This window comes from Bombina bombina, chromosome 4 (assembly GCF_027579735.1).
Source record: "Bombina bombina isolate aBomBom1 chromosome 4, aBomBom1.pri, whole genome shotgun sequence".
Taxonomy (NCBI): Eukaryota; Metazoa; Chordata; class Amphibia; order Anura; family Bombinatoridae; genus Bombina; species Bombina bombina.
In genome coordinates, this window is record NC_069502.1 from 225,829,338 (window position 1) to 225,845,062 (window position 15,725).

Consider the following 15,725-nt stretch of genomic DNA (forward strand, 5'->3'; position numbering starts at 1 on the left):
TCTCTGCAGTCTACTGTTTGGCATCAGTGGCTCGATGTTTGGAGGTACTTGGTATGATAGTTCCATGTACATCTTCTTTTGCTGGATTCCATTTGAGAGCTCTGTAGTTTTGCATGGAGTGGTGACCATTCGGATCTCTCTCAGAGAATAGATCTAGATCAGCGTCAAGAAACCCTCTCCTGTGGTGGCTTTCTCAGGAGCATCTGTCTCGGGGGTCATGCTTCCAGAGATTTTCATGGGTGTTTGTGACCATGGACGCCAGCCTGCTAGGCTGGAGAACAGTTTGGGACTTGTTCAAGTCAAGGCCTATGGACTCAGGAGGAGTCCGCTTTACCAATCAACATTTTGAAGTTGAGAGCGATTTTTAATGCTCTGGTGGCTTGGCTTATCAGGTTCATCAGGTTCCAGTAGGACATTGACACTTCAGTGGATTTTCATCAACCTCCAGGGATGAACCTTGAGTTCTTTAGCAATGAAGGAGGTGGTTCATATTTTCTGTGACAATTGTCTATCTGCCATCCACATTCCAGAAGTGGGCAACTTAGAAATGGATTTCTGAGCAGACAGACTTTTCATCCCAGGGAGTGGGCTCTTCATCCGGAGGTGTTCCCCAGGATAAACCTTAAATGGGGCATGCTGGAGTCGGACCTGATGGCACCTCGGCAAAATGCAGAGATTCCAAGGTTCGGTTCAAGGTCAAGAGATCTGCAGACCGCCCTGATAGATGCTCTGGCAGTTCATTGGGATTTCAGTCTAGAATATCTGTTTCCTCCGTTTGCTCTCTTTCCACGAGTCATTGCTAGTATCAAACAGGAGAGAACATTGGTAATTCTTTTTTTTTTTTTTTTCAAAAAGTTTTTATTGAGGTAAGTCAAAAGGCATACAGCTTATGCATTGCAATAAGATAAACAACAACATCATGACATGGTATATAAACTGTGAGACATAAGGCGGGTTTACCCCTGGAATGGGGCTTGTACCTCGTTTTTACAGAGGCCGTAATTTGAGAACTAATTGGGCAGTATGAAACATGTTTGCCCACTTTAGCGGATATGTAACTGGGACGGCTTTTTATTCAATGAATAGAGTCATAGGGACTAGTGAGTAACATGTGTTACAGGTACATCAGGGGTGTAGACAACTGGGAATTGGAAATTGGAGATTTGAGATTCAGGCATCTCATCATTAATTGTATGGGGGTCAAGAGAAACCATTTTCATCTGGTAATTGGTTTTCTTGGACATCCCATGTCTGGTCTCCTCGGCTGGTAGGGTCTCAGGTAAGGTCTGTAAGGGTATATTGGTTACGTCTAAGGTTATGTAGTCTAATTGTGAATTCACCTGGGCATGCTAGCGTCCCAGGGTTCCCAGATAAGACAGAAATCAGTAAGCTTCTTGCATTCACTATAGACATAGGTTTCCATGCTTCTTATGTAATTCACACATTCTACTACTCCTCGCCACTTGGGGGGCTGACTTTTCTTCCAGTTTCTGGCTATTAGCAGTTTGGTGGAAATGAGTATGTATATGAGTAGGCATCGTTTTGTGTTAGGGAGTGAGTCCACCCCTAAATGTAAGAGCGCTAGGGCCTGTCCCAGTGTTTCCACCAGTCCAAGTTCCCTACACATGGATTCGACCCTTCTCCACAGGCCCGCCAGTTTTGGGCAGGACCACCAGATGTGGATCGGAGTGCCCCGTTCTCCACAGTCACGCCAACACATGGGGGAGTGATCAGGCTAGAGTCTCTGCAGTTTGGTGGGGACCAGGTGCCATCTTGTTATTATTTTGAAATAAAGCTCGTATAAGGTGACACAGTGAGTAGCCCTTTTGGTAATGCATATTGTTTCTTCCCAAACTTCTAAAGGGTAAGTACATCGTAGCTCTTTTTCCCAAGCCTCCATATGGATTGTTTTGGAGGGAGTGGGATCTCCCAATAAGCACTGATAGTGCGTTGAAAGGGGTTTGTAAAGCTGGAGATTTGCCCTCCAACGCTGCTCCCACACTGTGGGGTTCCTTAGCTCATCTTCCAGGAAGCCCCAGGATTTCATGAGCGCTCGAAGGCGTAATAGCGTGAAATGGAGTCTCGGGGTTACCGTAGGTAGTGCTAGCATGGTCGTATGGGTTTTCAGTCTCCTGTTGTCATAGAAATCTGACAGGGAGGCTACCTCTGTAGCAAACCGCGATCCGATAGGGATATCGGGTAATCCCAGAAGGAGGCCCCGGATAGAGTGTGCAGGTGAGGGATGTGGGGCAATAAGTCTGCTATGTTGCAATTTCAGCCAGGTTTCCTGGCATCCCTTGACTATGCCATTAGAGATATGGATTTTCGTCCTCCAATGCGGAGGAAGCCACAGGAGGTCCTCCAACTCCACCAGTGCTGGCAGGGAAGCCTGCTCTATCTCTCTCCATCTGGTTGCAGGTAGGCCACTACCCCACGCCGAGGCGTGGGTGATCATTGCTGCCTCATGGTATTTCCTCACATTAGGGAGGCCTGCTCCTCCCCTCTCTATAGGGGCTTGCAGTATATGGGCCGCTACCCGGGGTCTTTTGTCTCGCCAAGTGTAGGCATTAAAGAGAGTTTGGAACTTCCGAATCAGGGAAGTCGGAATTGGGATGGGTATACACCGAAACGTGTATGTGAGTCTGGGGAGGATCATCATTTTAAGGGCCGCCACCCTACCGAACCACGAGATCTCACCGTATCTGTTGGTGTTCAGATCAAATGTTATCTCCTTCAGTAGTTTCTCAAAGTTTTCTTTGATGGTAATCTGTTTAGAGTGGGAAAGAAATACTCCCAGATGCCTGATCCCCTCCTTGGACCATTTAAAAGGGTAGAGGAGTCGGATGCTATGCTCTTCCTTTAAGGGGAGGTTAAGGGAGTACACCTCGGTTTTACTGACATTTACTTTGTAATAGGAGAGTTCGCCAAATCTCTGTAGCAGTCGGAACAGGGAAGGGAGTGAGTCCAGAGGCTCCGTAAGGAAGACCGTGAGGTCATCCGCGAACAGGGCTAGCTTCTGTATGGTGTCGTGAAGCTGGAGTCCCTGTATTTCAGGGCATCTCCTGATGGCTGCTCCCAGGGGTTCGATCGCTAGGACGAACAGTAAGGGGGACAGGGGACATCCCTGTCTTGTCCCATTTATGATCCGTATCGTGGGGGAGCCAAAGCCCAAGCCTCTCACTACAGCGGTGGGGTATGAGTAGAGTGCCATAACGGCTCTGATATACATATCCGGCATACCAAACGCCTCCAGGGTCTGGGTTAAATAGTCCCACCTCACTCCGTCGAATGCCTTTTCGGCATCAAGCAACAGAGTGAGCATGGGTAGGCCCAGGTCTGCTGCCTCCGTATATATGTTCAAGAGACGGCGAGTATTGTCAGAGCCCTGTCTATTGAGGACGAAACCCACCTGGTCCAAGTGAATGAGTGACTGAAGGTGCACATTCAGCCTGTTGGCGAGAATCTTGGCGTAGATCTTGGCATCAACATTAATTAGTGATATGGGTCTGTAACTAGAGCATAGTGATGGATCTTTGCCTTCCTTGTGGATTATGGTGATGTTGGCCTCCAGAAATTCTGGTAGAAACACACCACGTTGGGCTACTCTATTAAAGAGGCAGAGCAGTATCGGGGTGAGGGTAGAACTAAGGTTCTGATAGAAGGTGACAGTCTGGTCCTGGGGCTTTGTGGGGGGTCAGATCGGCTATGGCCATGCTGACCTCTTCCAGTGTGAATTGCTGCTCTAGTGCGGTTCTGGCATCATCAGTCAATGTGGGTAGATGCAGTTCTCCCAAGAATTGACGGATGTCATCCATGGTGGCCTTAGGCGTTGACTCTGTCGACGCAATATTATAGAGAGAGGAATAGTAATCCGCAAAGGCCACTCCTATTGCTCTTGGGGAGTGGACTGGGCCCTGTTGAGTAGAGATAGATGCTATTCTGCTCTGCTGCGTGCGTTTCCTGAGCTTATGAGCTAGTAGCCTATCTGCTCTATTGCCTTAGTAATAATATAACTGCTTAAGTCTGTGTAAATTGTCTTGCACTCGTAAAGTTTCCCTTCTAGCAATTTCTTCCCTAATGTGGCCTATCTGTTGGGATAATAGAGATTCAGGGCAGGATTTGTTGCTGGTCTCTAGGGCATAAAGATCTCCATAGAGCTTGGCCAAAGATTGGTTACCTGATTTACGTTGATGAGCTAAGGTTTTGATAAAGTACCCTCTCAAATACGCCTTAAGGGCTGCCCAGACCATGTCTAGGTCAGTGGCACCTGTGTCATTGTGTGTTAAGAAGTCAGTTATTTCCCTAAGGAGCAATGGCATCTCTCTTTCGGTCAGTAAGTGGTCAGAGAGTCTCCAGGAGGGTCTGCTGGTCGAGGTCTGTAATTCAGAGAAGTCTAGATAGACCATATCATGGTCTGACCATGTGCATGGCTGTACAGTTGGGTTTGTCATTTTGTCTAGGGACCAAGAGTCACACAGGACATAATCAATCCTTGAGTACGAATTGTGGGCTTTGGAATAATGTGTGAAGTCGGTAGTTGTGGGGGCTAAGCATCTCCAAGCATCATAAAGGTGATACTGGAACATAAGTTTTCGGAAGGCATTGGAGGTTGACGAGACATTTCTATCTGAATGAGCGGTGAGGAGGGATCTCTTATCTTTGTGTGGGTCCCATACCATGTTAAGGTCTCCTCCTATGACTAGGTGGCCTCTTTTGAGTTGGTCTATCCTGGTAAGGAACTGCTTTAGAAAGGGGATCTGTTTCGCATTTGGTGCATATACTGAAGCTAGGGTGTATTGTATGCCATTAAGCTTACAGATTAGTATGAGGAATCTGCCTTCCGTGTCTTTCTCTATGTGTTCTACTGTGAAGGTCAAGTCCCTACTGAGTAGAATTGCTACTCCTCTAGTTTCCCCGTATTATTTGAGGCCATCTCGCAGATAGGGTAGTATCTTGAGTTCCTAATGGTATGTGAGTCCGTAGACCAATGTGTCTCCTGAAGAAACAGGATATGGACCTTGTGAGTACGGATGTAATTAAGTAGGAGTTTCCTCTTTGTTGGGGAATTTAACCCTTGTGCATTAAGGGTAGCTATTCGAATTGGGGCCATATGAATATCGGTTGTGGACAGAGGGAAGGGTAAGATCTGGGTGGGGGACGTGGGGATCACTAAATTTGTAGCCGAGGAGCCAGACACTGGTGTCTACCAAGCTGGGATGCCTGTTATGGTTAAAGGATCAAATGTCCCAGATTTGACTCTAGGAAGAAAGGAGTAACAAAAGAAAAGTGTCAGGAAAATCACTTTCGCAATGAGTGTATCCCCTGAATTGTATCAGGGGGGCACAACTATTTTTGTGGGGTGGAGATTAGCAAAAATCAGCCGTAATCCCCGCCAAACCCAGAAAGCGGTGCTGCTTTCATAAGTCAAACATGAATACAACAAAACATACTTAAATGAATTCGTAACATAGCAAACATTAATGAACAAGAACACAAAACATATTTAAACCAGAGAAAAAAACATATATTCTACTATCAGACCAGGTGACTCTCAGACCAGGTGGGTGGGGTGATGCTTAGTCAGAGCTGCATGGGTGTCTGGCTATGTGTCGTGACCGGAATAGTAAGTTGGTATATCTTATGTATCCTGTTTGTCATGTGTCATGTCTAGAGAGGTATGGGGTCTTCATTCCGTCACTGTAGTTATATCTGCCAAGGAGCTGGGGTGGGCCTGTAATATGACATTGGCTAAGTTATGTACCCGTTTCCTGCTATTCTCTTAGAGACCATGGTAGGTCCAGAATCACCAATAATCTGATATTACTATACTGTCAGGTGGGGATAAAGGAGATAAAGTCTCACTGGTTGTGTGGTCATGGAACAGGTAGGAAAAAGTAGTGTGGGGATAGTTGGTCAGGTTACTCTCATAGTACTTTGTAGACCGGTGGTGTTGCAATGTGATTTCTACTCTTGTCAAAAAATAGGTATAAAAGAAAGAAAAAATAGCAGGTCTGGTTACACTAAGTATTACTGATACATATATTGAGCCCTCTATGGATAGGGTGGTAGCAGAGAGAACAGTGGTGACTTGTATCTGAACTACAATGCATATTAATGGTACCAATTGAGCTTTATATTACAGAGATACTATGTTAGACAGTCTGAGTTAGCATAGGACCTAAAGGTCTCACCCATCTTCATCTGCGGTCTTGAGTTTTCATTGGGGAAAGTGCATGGGGTAGACTCAATGTCTCTGGATGGATGTGAAGTTATGTTCATAGGGTTGTAAGCGGATTTCCTATATATCTTCAGCTATAGTTAGGTCTCTAGAGTCCAAGGATCTTTTGGAGGTAGGTGTTGGTCGTTGTGGGAGGGGTCTCCAAGACGGTGCAGAGGCCCTAAGGCCGTTGTTCTTAGCAGGGCCCATTTCTCGGTCCTCCGAGTCTGGCGGGAGCAGATCCCATTTCTGTAATAATTCTCTGGCTTGTTGAGGTGTTGTGGCAAGAAATTGCTGGCTGTCTCTGGAGATGAACAGACGTACCGGATAGCCCCATCTGTATTTAAGGCCTTTATCTCTAAGGATCTTGGTATATGGTTGATAGTGTCTTCGAAGCTGTAGGGTGTGTGGGAAGAGGTCAGGAAAGATCTGTAAGTCGGCATATTTGTCTGGCAGCGACTTTTCTCGAGCACGGGCTCTGAGAATCTTTTCTCGAAACGTGTAGTAGTGAAGTTTGGCTATTACATCACGGGGTTTCCCTTCATCTGCAGATCTAGGCCTGACCGCCCTGTGCACTCTGTCAATAAGGGTTTAATTTCCTAGATCAGTGCCTAGTGTTGCTTTAAATAGGTCCTGTAGGTAGGTATCCAGTTCCTGAGGTGGGACAGTCTCTGGGATTCGTATGTTATTACGGCCCGACCTGTCTTCCAGGTCCGCCAGTTTTAGTTCCAGGTCTGTTATTTGGCCGGCCAGGCATTGGGAATAACTGAGAAGGTTCGTGTGATCCACTGCCAGATCTTCCTGTCTGCGCTCCAGCCCATCTGTACGTTCACCAATGCTGCCGATATCTTTTTTGAGGTCAGCATGGGATTTGTCGAATTTCTTCGATAGAGAGTCATGATGGGATGCCAGCAGTGTTGTGATAGAGTCCATTAAATTATTTGGAGCACCTTCTACTGATGGTAGTCGGGAGGCCCTTTTTGTTAGCGTTTTGCCAGGATGGGTATCTGAGAAACTCACAGTGTCAGATCCCTCGTCTTCAGATCTAGTGTGTGCCATCTTGCTTGGGTGCTGGAAGTGGTCAGCGACCGTTCTCTTGGGGGTATTATATGACTTTTGTTTTTTTTTATGGAGCTGAGACATCTCAAATCAGGGCCCCTCGGCGTGATCTTAAGCTGTCTTGTTATTGATGGTTTATCCTCTGTTCCTGGGAATCCGCTTACTTTTAGTATGTTGATTAAGCACTCATGGGTTGGCGGGGGTATGGGCCGTTGTTAGAGAGCTTACATGTTATAGTGTTCTAGAGCCCCTTGGTGAAAGGGGGGTGTACCTAGAATACCTTAGGGTCCAAGTCTCTATGGGAACATAAGAGAGTCTGTAACCTTATCCAATAGGTAATTCAGGGTAGCTGGTCTCTCACCTGGGGAGCTGCCTCTGTAAGGTGGTATGGGAGAAGGCACTAGGGGTATGGCCCACAGGCAAGAAGGGCCGGTGGGGAGGAGGGAGGAAAGATCAAGCTGGGTAAGTTATGCTATCGCTAAGGCAGCTTAGGTTGCAGCTGGGTGGTTTTTATAGTTGGGTGGATATTGTATGTTTCGTTCACGGGGATGGTGCAGTGCAAAAGTCAAGAGCCTCTCTGGGCCTGTTGCCACCCGGTAGCAGGGAGATGAGTGGGGTAAGGCTATGTGGACTGAACGCTGAGCTGGGCTGGGATTTCTAAGTAAGGGATATCAATATGAAGCCAGTATAGGGGGTATCACAGAATGTGCTAAGAGCTTGGTTCAGCTTAGATATGTGGCTGGTTAATGTCCAGTACCAGTTCACTGGCGTTCCAAAAAAGTCTCTTATAGATATGTTGTCCACGTGGCTGCCTAGATTGTGCTGGGGTGTGAATAGTGCAGCGACTGTCTATGAAAGCTGGGTCAACCTCTCTGATTATGTTAAGAATGATCAGGGAGTAATATGTCACAGTGCTTCTTAAGTTTCAGTTATTTGAAGGATAGAATCTGAGGTGCTGAGCGGTGTTAAAACTTCCCTCACAACTGTGCAGGTTATAGGTTTCTGCTGTGTATTTAGTCAGTGATCTCTATAGATACCCCCACACCAGATTATAAGGTGGGGAAAAGGTGACAGGTCCCACTTCTTTGAACTGTGTCTCCTTTGCTGGCTGGTGGGCCTAATTAATACCTCGTGGTAGAAACTGGAAAATGACTGCGTGTCTTAATAATTTTCTGAATACACAGCGGTTATAGTCTTCCTCTCCAGATATTGTGTAGCCTCAAAACTTTCCCCAGAACTTGCCTATACTCTCCCTTATGTTGTGTTGACCCCCTTTTTGAAAGGTTTAGGTTTGAAATCGTAAGTCTATTTTATGCACGCACTTTCTAAAGATGGCGCGTTATGGTGGGGGCTGACAATGATGCGGTTCAAGGCCTCTCAGACCGGCTAGTGGGTAATTGTGAGGCGGCAGGTGTAGGGTGTATTAGGAGCTTATTGGGCTTACCCGCTGAGTTCTGTCGCCGGGCTTTCTCCCACAGCGTGGTTAACTTGACGGCCTAGTCACCGACAGACCGGAGATCGCTGGAGCAGTTCCTTCCTCTAGCGGATCTTGGGTGCGGTCAGGCCCGGTCACCTCAGCCCAGATAGACGGTAGTGTAGGTGCACTCCGGAGCGGAGCCCCGACCCTCCGGAGTGAAGAAGACACCTCGTAGGTGGCAGGTGCCCGAGCTGGAAGCGTGAGCGATCCGGAGCTAACAGCTCCGCAGGCGAGTGGGTCAAATGATTTCTCTCCCTTCGGTACTGGGAAAGCAGGACTGCAGTCACAGTTGAGATGTGGTAATCTTCTGTAGTCAAAATCGAAATTTCATTATTTCAGCACTTTTTTTGATAATATTATAATGTTTATTTAGCACTGGGCTCAGGAGCTCTGCAGGAACACGTCTGTCTCAGTTGAGCTCCGGCTCCGCCCCCCCAACATTGGTAATTCTAATAGTGCCTGCATGGCTTCGCAGGATCTGGTAGGTAGACCTAGTGAAGATGTCATCTCTTCCATCTTGGAGGTTGCCTCTGCGAAAGGATCTTCTAACACTGGGTCAATTCCTTCATCCAAGTCTCACTTCTCTGAAGCTGACTGTTTGGAGATTGAACACTTTGTTCTATCTATGCATGGTTTTTTGAATCTGTTATTGAGACCATGATTCAGGCTTGTAAGCATGTTACTAGAACGATTTACCATTAGGTATGGCGTAAATACCTTTATTAGTGTGAATCCAAGGGCTACTCTTGGAATCAGGTCAGGATTCTAGTATTTTGTCCTTTATCCAGGAAGGTCTAGAGAAGGGATTGTCAGTCAGTATTCTTAAAGGTCAGATTTCTGCATTATCTGTTTTGTTTAACATCCAACTGTTTAATCTTTTGTCAGGCCCTTGTCAGGATCAGGCCTGTCTTTAAGAATGTTGCTTCTGCTTTTAGCCTTAACCTTGTTCTTATAGTTTTGCAGCAGGCTCATTTTGAGCCTTTGCTTTCCATAGATATTAAGTTATTATCTTGGAAGGTTTTGTGTCTTTTTGCTATGTCTTCTGCTCGGAAAATTTTGGAACTCTCGGCTTTGCAGTGTGATTTGCCTTATTTTATCTTTCTTGCTGATAAGGCGGTTCTTCGTACGAAGTTGGGTTTTTCTTCCTAAAGTGGTTTCAGATAGAAATATTAATCAGGAAATTGTTGTTCCTTCTCTATGTCCTAATCCGTCTTTTCATAAGGAACGTTTGTTGCACAACCTGGATGTTGTGCATACTCTGAATTTTATCTACAGGCAACTAAGGATTTTTGCCTGTCCTCTGCCCTGCTTGTTTGTTTCTCAGGAAACCGTAAGGGTCAGAAAGCTACTGATTCTTCTCTTTCTTTATGGTTGAGAAGTGTAATTCGTCTGCTAATGAGACTGCTGTTTCCTCTTCTTGGACTTTGAACAAGGATGTCTCTGTGGAACAGATTTGCAAAACTGCAACTTGGTCTTCTTGCATATTTTTTCCAAATTTTATATTTTTGCCTCGGCTCAGGTTTCTTTTGGGAGAAAGGTTCTTCAGGCGGTGGTGCCTTCTGTTTAGGTCTGCCTGTCTTGTTCTTCAGGCGGTGGTGCCTTCTGTTTAGGTCTGCCTGTCTTGTTCTCCCTCCCTAGTCATCTGTGTCCTCTAGCTTGGGTATTGGTTCCCAACAGTAATTGAGGACATTGTGGACTCACCATATCTTAGGAAAGAAAACCAAATTTATGCTTACCTGAAAAATGTCTTTCTTCCCGGATATGGTGAGTCCACGACCCCGCCCTTTTTATAAGACAGTTCTTTTTGACTAAACATCAGGCACCTTTACACCTGTGTATTATTCCTTTTTCTATTTCCCTTTGGTCGGATGACTGGAGTTTGTGGGATGGGAAGTGATACTTAACAGCTTTGCTGTGGTGCTTTTTGCCTACTCCTGCTGGCCAGGAGTGATATTCCCAACAGTAATTGAGGACATCGTGGACACACCATATCCGGAAAGAAATACATTTATCAGGTAAGCATACATTTGATTTTATTCTCCCTGAGGGCCTGATTACCAAGAAAATCCCCGGCAAGGAGAGAAATCACAGAAAGTCTTTGTATTATTTTAGTTTTATATTGGAATGTATCTGTCTGTCCTTCACATTCAGAACCCAACATAGCAAGATAAAAAAAACTCTCAAGCTAAAATTTGCCTTTATAATACCTCACACTACCGACTAGACGTCTTAAATAGTCTTGCGAACTTGAGATAAATAGGCCCTGAGGCAGATCTTCACAGACTTGAGGAAATGAACACATTCAGATGTCAAGAGAAGAATGTCTTATGGAGATGGCATGTCTACTAATCTCAATTTTTTCTTTGAAGTAAAAATGGTGGATGGGGGCAAGTTTGGGGAGCAGAGGAAAGGCCTAAATCTGGAAAGGAGAAATGATTATAGTATAGAATAGAGATGGTAAGGATAATAACTAGAGAACGTCAGCTCAATAACAATGCTATAGGATCAGCAGTATGAGTAAATAATGTGTAAAATATTAAAGGTTTATGTCATGATGTTTGTCTTTACCAGATTAAATCACAACTCCATTCTCTCTGCAGGTACCTTGGTCTACAGATGGGATACAAAGTTTTGGGAATATTGCTGCTCAGTTTTATTGTTTGGAAGGTTAAAAAGAGTAAAGAATACAATGTTCAAGAGAAGGAAGCTGGCTTGGCATAGCCTTTCTCCCAGCCCTGAGACTGTTGTACTCAAACCTTTTGCTCTTCCCTAAGACTTGCTATTCCTTGTGGTCCTGAAATTATAAGCATTGCCAGAGTCCCTCCTAGCAATGTGAGCTACAGCACAGAGAAGAATTTATGCTATCAAGACAAAAAACTTTCAAAGACCCAATTAAACCAAGGAGATAAAAAGCTGCATGTTTATGAAATTTTATGTTCTTAGCAAACTTTCCTGTGAGATGCAAATAATGAACATATTGCATATATGTTACAGGAACACATCACAGAACATGACAATATTCATATCTCACCAACCCTTATTTGCTTAGTTTAATTTAGCTAGAAGAAATCAGAATTCTTTATTTTATCCGAGGTATGAACTGTTGGGTTGTGTGAAGATATCACATCAACATGCATGACTCCTTGTTTTACAAGATGAAACATTATCTTTTTATAGATAAGATGAAAAAGATTGTGAACTATAACAAAGAAATGAAGATAAAAGCATGTCTGAGTTTCTATCAGATATTATGATATGGGGATACTAAATGTTTATACTACCTATGAACTTAGGTCAGTAGTCACCATTTTGAAGAGAAATTAGTGTATTTTTTTTAATCCTGTAGGGGAGCAGCGCGTTTCTCTAGATATATTTGACAGTATTATTGTGTTTCATTTTCAGTAGATCATATAGAGTTTCAGCTGTCATCATCAGTTTGACTGACAGTGTTTTGCCAAATTATATTCTAAATACCCATTCTTATTGGTCTTTATCATCATCTCAGATAGCTAAGAACAAGTATGTTATGAATCCGGTAGGCAACAGTGAGTCAGACTCAGAATTTAGTGTATGTACCAAATTTTCACCAGTGATTACAGTGAAAGTGCTCTGCTCAGGTAATTTATTACTAAAAACAGATGTGCCCCTTAAAGTCATTTCACCTTCAGCACTGTAGCTGGAAATGAATTCCTGATCATAATCGCCCTACCATTTGCAGGAAGGAACAGGCTTATCTTGTGAATGGTGGATAACCGGGACTTTACTAATGAAAGTGGCTTTGTAAAAGGTTACAGGGTTATTCAAGGTTGCAAACTCAAGGATATGTGGTTGAAATTAGAAATATAAAATGATTATAGTATATGGCTTTAGCAGAGATTGGCTAAATAGACCTCAGTCGGAAGATTTGACAAGGTTAAGATATTTATTTGGGATTTTTTTTAAATTGAATTCATTTTAGTAAAAAAACATTTATAGGGGACATCCATCTAACTTCTGATTAAAAAACGTAAACTAATTGGCTCCCTTGTAACGTATTGCAGCCCTCTCTAGATGACAAAGTGCTATTCATTATGCGTTTCATTTCTGCTATATAATTATTTTAAATAATTAGATAGAATTGAGAGTTTCTAATGCTTTGCTTATGGTTTATTTGAAATGTTAAAAAAAATCCTTTTGTGATCTGAGTATTTAAATAATTTCCTTCACCAGAGAGCTTTGAAGCTCATTTCTGCATATGGCATTAATAATAGTTTTAAGGCGGAAACTATACCGGAATACTCAGTATAGTGCTGCCACCTTATGGAGTTTGGTATAATGAATTTGTAAATGACAGAAACACACTGTAAGATTTCCCAAACTATGTGTTAGCTTGTTTCAAGGGTTAAAATATTAATGTTTTCCATTTGATCTTTATAAGTATTTCTGTTGCAGTGTCTACCTCTTTTGAGAAGCTGGCCCTTCTTTTACATCACATCCTGTGAAAGACTCTCTGTGAGCTTCCGAAACTCCTTTTTTTCTAGTATAGCACATATTGATTTATTATACACCAAAAATAGAAATAAATGTATCCACGTAGTTTTAGGTTTCCAACTATTACATCTATAAGCAGATGAGCAATAGTTATTTGCATGTCCCTACCCAGAATCCTTTGCTGAAGCATAGTGTGGTGAGTTTACTGGAAACCTTGTTTTCGATATCATTAAGGCATTTAGATAAGTTCTACAGTGAATTCCTTTGACCAGCTGCAACTCATTTTGTATGTATCACAACAAAATGCCAATTGTATATAAATCTGTTTGTAATTTTTCTTTATGCCACTTTGCTATTAATCTGTTCACTGGGATGACATTGACTACTATTCACTCACAATGTCAATTTTTGTGTACAAAAAACATAGACTTGCAATTAGGTGCAGAGGTTAATTGAAATATGTACACTAATATATTTTGTTTATTTTATATGTACATCTACAACCAGACCCTGCTTTATCTGTTTGCTGGTAAAGAGGTCCAATGTAGATTGGTTGCCGTAAACTTCTTCGGTAACCATTACTGTCCTGCTGAGGGCATTTGTATTTTGTATGAAGAAATATTTTGTTAAACCTAACACTGGTATAATATACATGTTTTCTTATAAATTATATATATAAAAAACATTTATATCTATCTTTGTTGTCTGATTATTTTCTTGCATTAAAGGTTCAGTAAACAATCACTATTAAATTCACAATTATAATAAATATCATATGACCAATGACAACTGTATTAAGAGATATTATACCTTACATTTTTTTCACGGTTCCTTCAGCCGTTCCCCTAAGCTGCACTTTTCTAAGGAGCGTTTACAGCCCACAATAAAGATGCCACCCGCCCTCTGCCCTTCCAACTAATCTTGCTCACGAGCTTCCCGTGTTCCCCCGCAGAAGATATGAGACAAATCAAGATATACATAAATAAATGTTGCCTTGTAAAATCTTATTTGATGGCAAATATAGAAGTAGACAAAAAAATATGAAATCAGCATTTGCATAAGTTAAAAGGAGCAATCATAATTATAAAATGTATAATTATGTAATCTTCCTTGAATATTATTATAATCTATTTATTGTGTGTTGATATCCAGATTAAAATATATATATATATATATATATATATATATATATATATATATATATATATATATATATACACATATATATATATATAATAAAAATGCTTGTTATATAAAAAGCGATTTGATTTAAAGACACTATGCACAATATTTGTAAACAGTAAGATAGTTTACCCATCTACTGCCGTGGGCCTTAAAGGTAAAACTTTCTATACCTTACCCACTAGGGGATGACAATACCCTTAACAACATAATAACCCAAATAAACACACAGACACAAGTTATGGGAGAAAAACCCTTTCCCCATCCGGGAACAAGGGTTGTATTTATTTAAAACAATAACTTAAACTTAACTTAAATAACTTAACAACTTAACGTTGGCCAGCAAGATCATCCCTGTCCTACAACTCCTAAGAAAGGGGTGCGACCGCCCTAAAGGAATGGGGATGCCCCCATTCCGTCAGCCTGGAAGGCTTTTTAGGAGAGATTGTGCATGGAGCCACCGAGCATCAGCCCTTGCAGCTGACGTTGAATGTGCTCACATGTCCCCCTCCCCTTTCACCCCGCCAGGCTGAGCCTACCACAGATATGTCGCACCCCGCTGCCGCCGCAACAGGGTACATTACGCCATGCTCCTACCATGAAAATTGGAGTCGAGGGACCCCTAAACTTATAAGACAAACGGTTCCTCTGCCAAAAGACTGTTATTTCCGAAGGAGGGTCCCTAAGAGCACCACTACATCACTTTGGTCTTACCAAGGTCCGAATGACTATTCAGCCCCCAGCCAAAGTGAAACTATTTCCGGCGTCTCTGCGGTCTGCTGTGGACTGGAACGGTCCAACCTTGCATCCATAACTGGAAACCGGAACACCTGTTACTTGGGAGGGAAGGGAGGGAAGACAAGAAACAGGTTAGTGACCCTACTTCCTGCCTGCAGACACTAATATAGGCTCTGCAACATCTCCCTCTAGCTGCAACATCAGCTAATACACTTAAACAGAAACAACTAGCAGTTAAGACAAAAGTTAACCCTTAAGTTGCTGCGTGCTTAGTTAGCCCTCCACTTTCCAAATGCAAGTGCAAGCACAGGGGTAAACAGCACTGTGTGTAAGGTATGTCTGCTTGTGCGCCATCAATGTATGCATAAGCGCAATCTGTAACAATCCGATTGGCTGGAGCTAAAAAAAGGCTGGAGCTGAGGGAGGTCGTCTGACACTCCCGTACAGTGAATTACTAACTAATCTTCACAAACTTTTACAAACTCTTTACGGCATGATATATGTACAGCATATATCAGGTACAAAAGGCATTTTTAAAAATTTAAATATTTTTCTTACATGTTAATATTTACACTTTTGTGT

At 42.9% G+C, this 15,725-nt stretch overlaps 1 protein-coding gene across 1 annotated transcript in view; it reads left to right on the plus strand.

Annotated features, from left to right (window-relative positions):
- SLCO2A1 (solute carrier organic anion transporter family member 2A1) overlaps nucleotides 1–13,918 on the plus strand; it is a 99,032-nt gene extending 85,114 nt beyond the window's left edge. The window contains exon 14 of the mRNA XM_053709796.1: nucleotides 11,354–13,918. Within this exon, the coding sequence (XP_053565771.1) occupies nucleotides 11,354–11,474 (121 nt within the window). The 3' untranslated portion in view covers nucleotides 11,475–13,918. The remainder of the gene's footprint in view (nucleotides 1–11,353) is intronic.
- The last annotated feature ends 1,807 nt before the right edge of the window (nucleotides 13,919–15,725 follow it).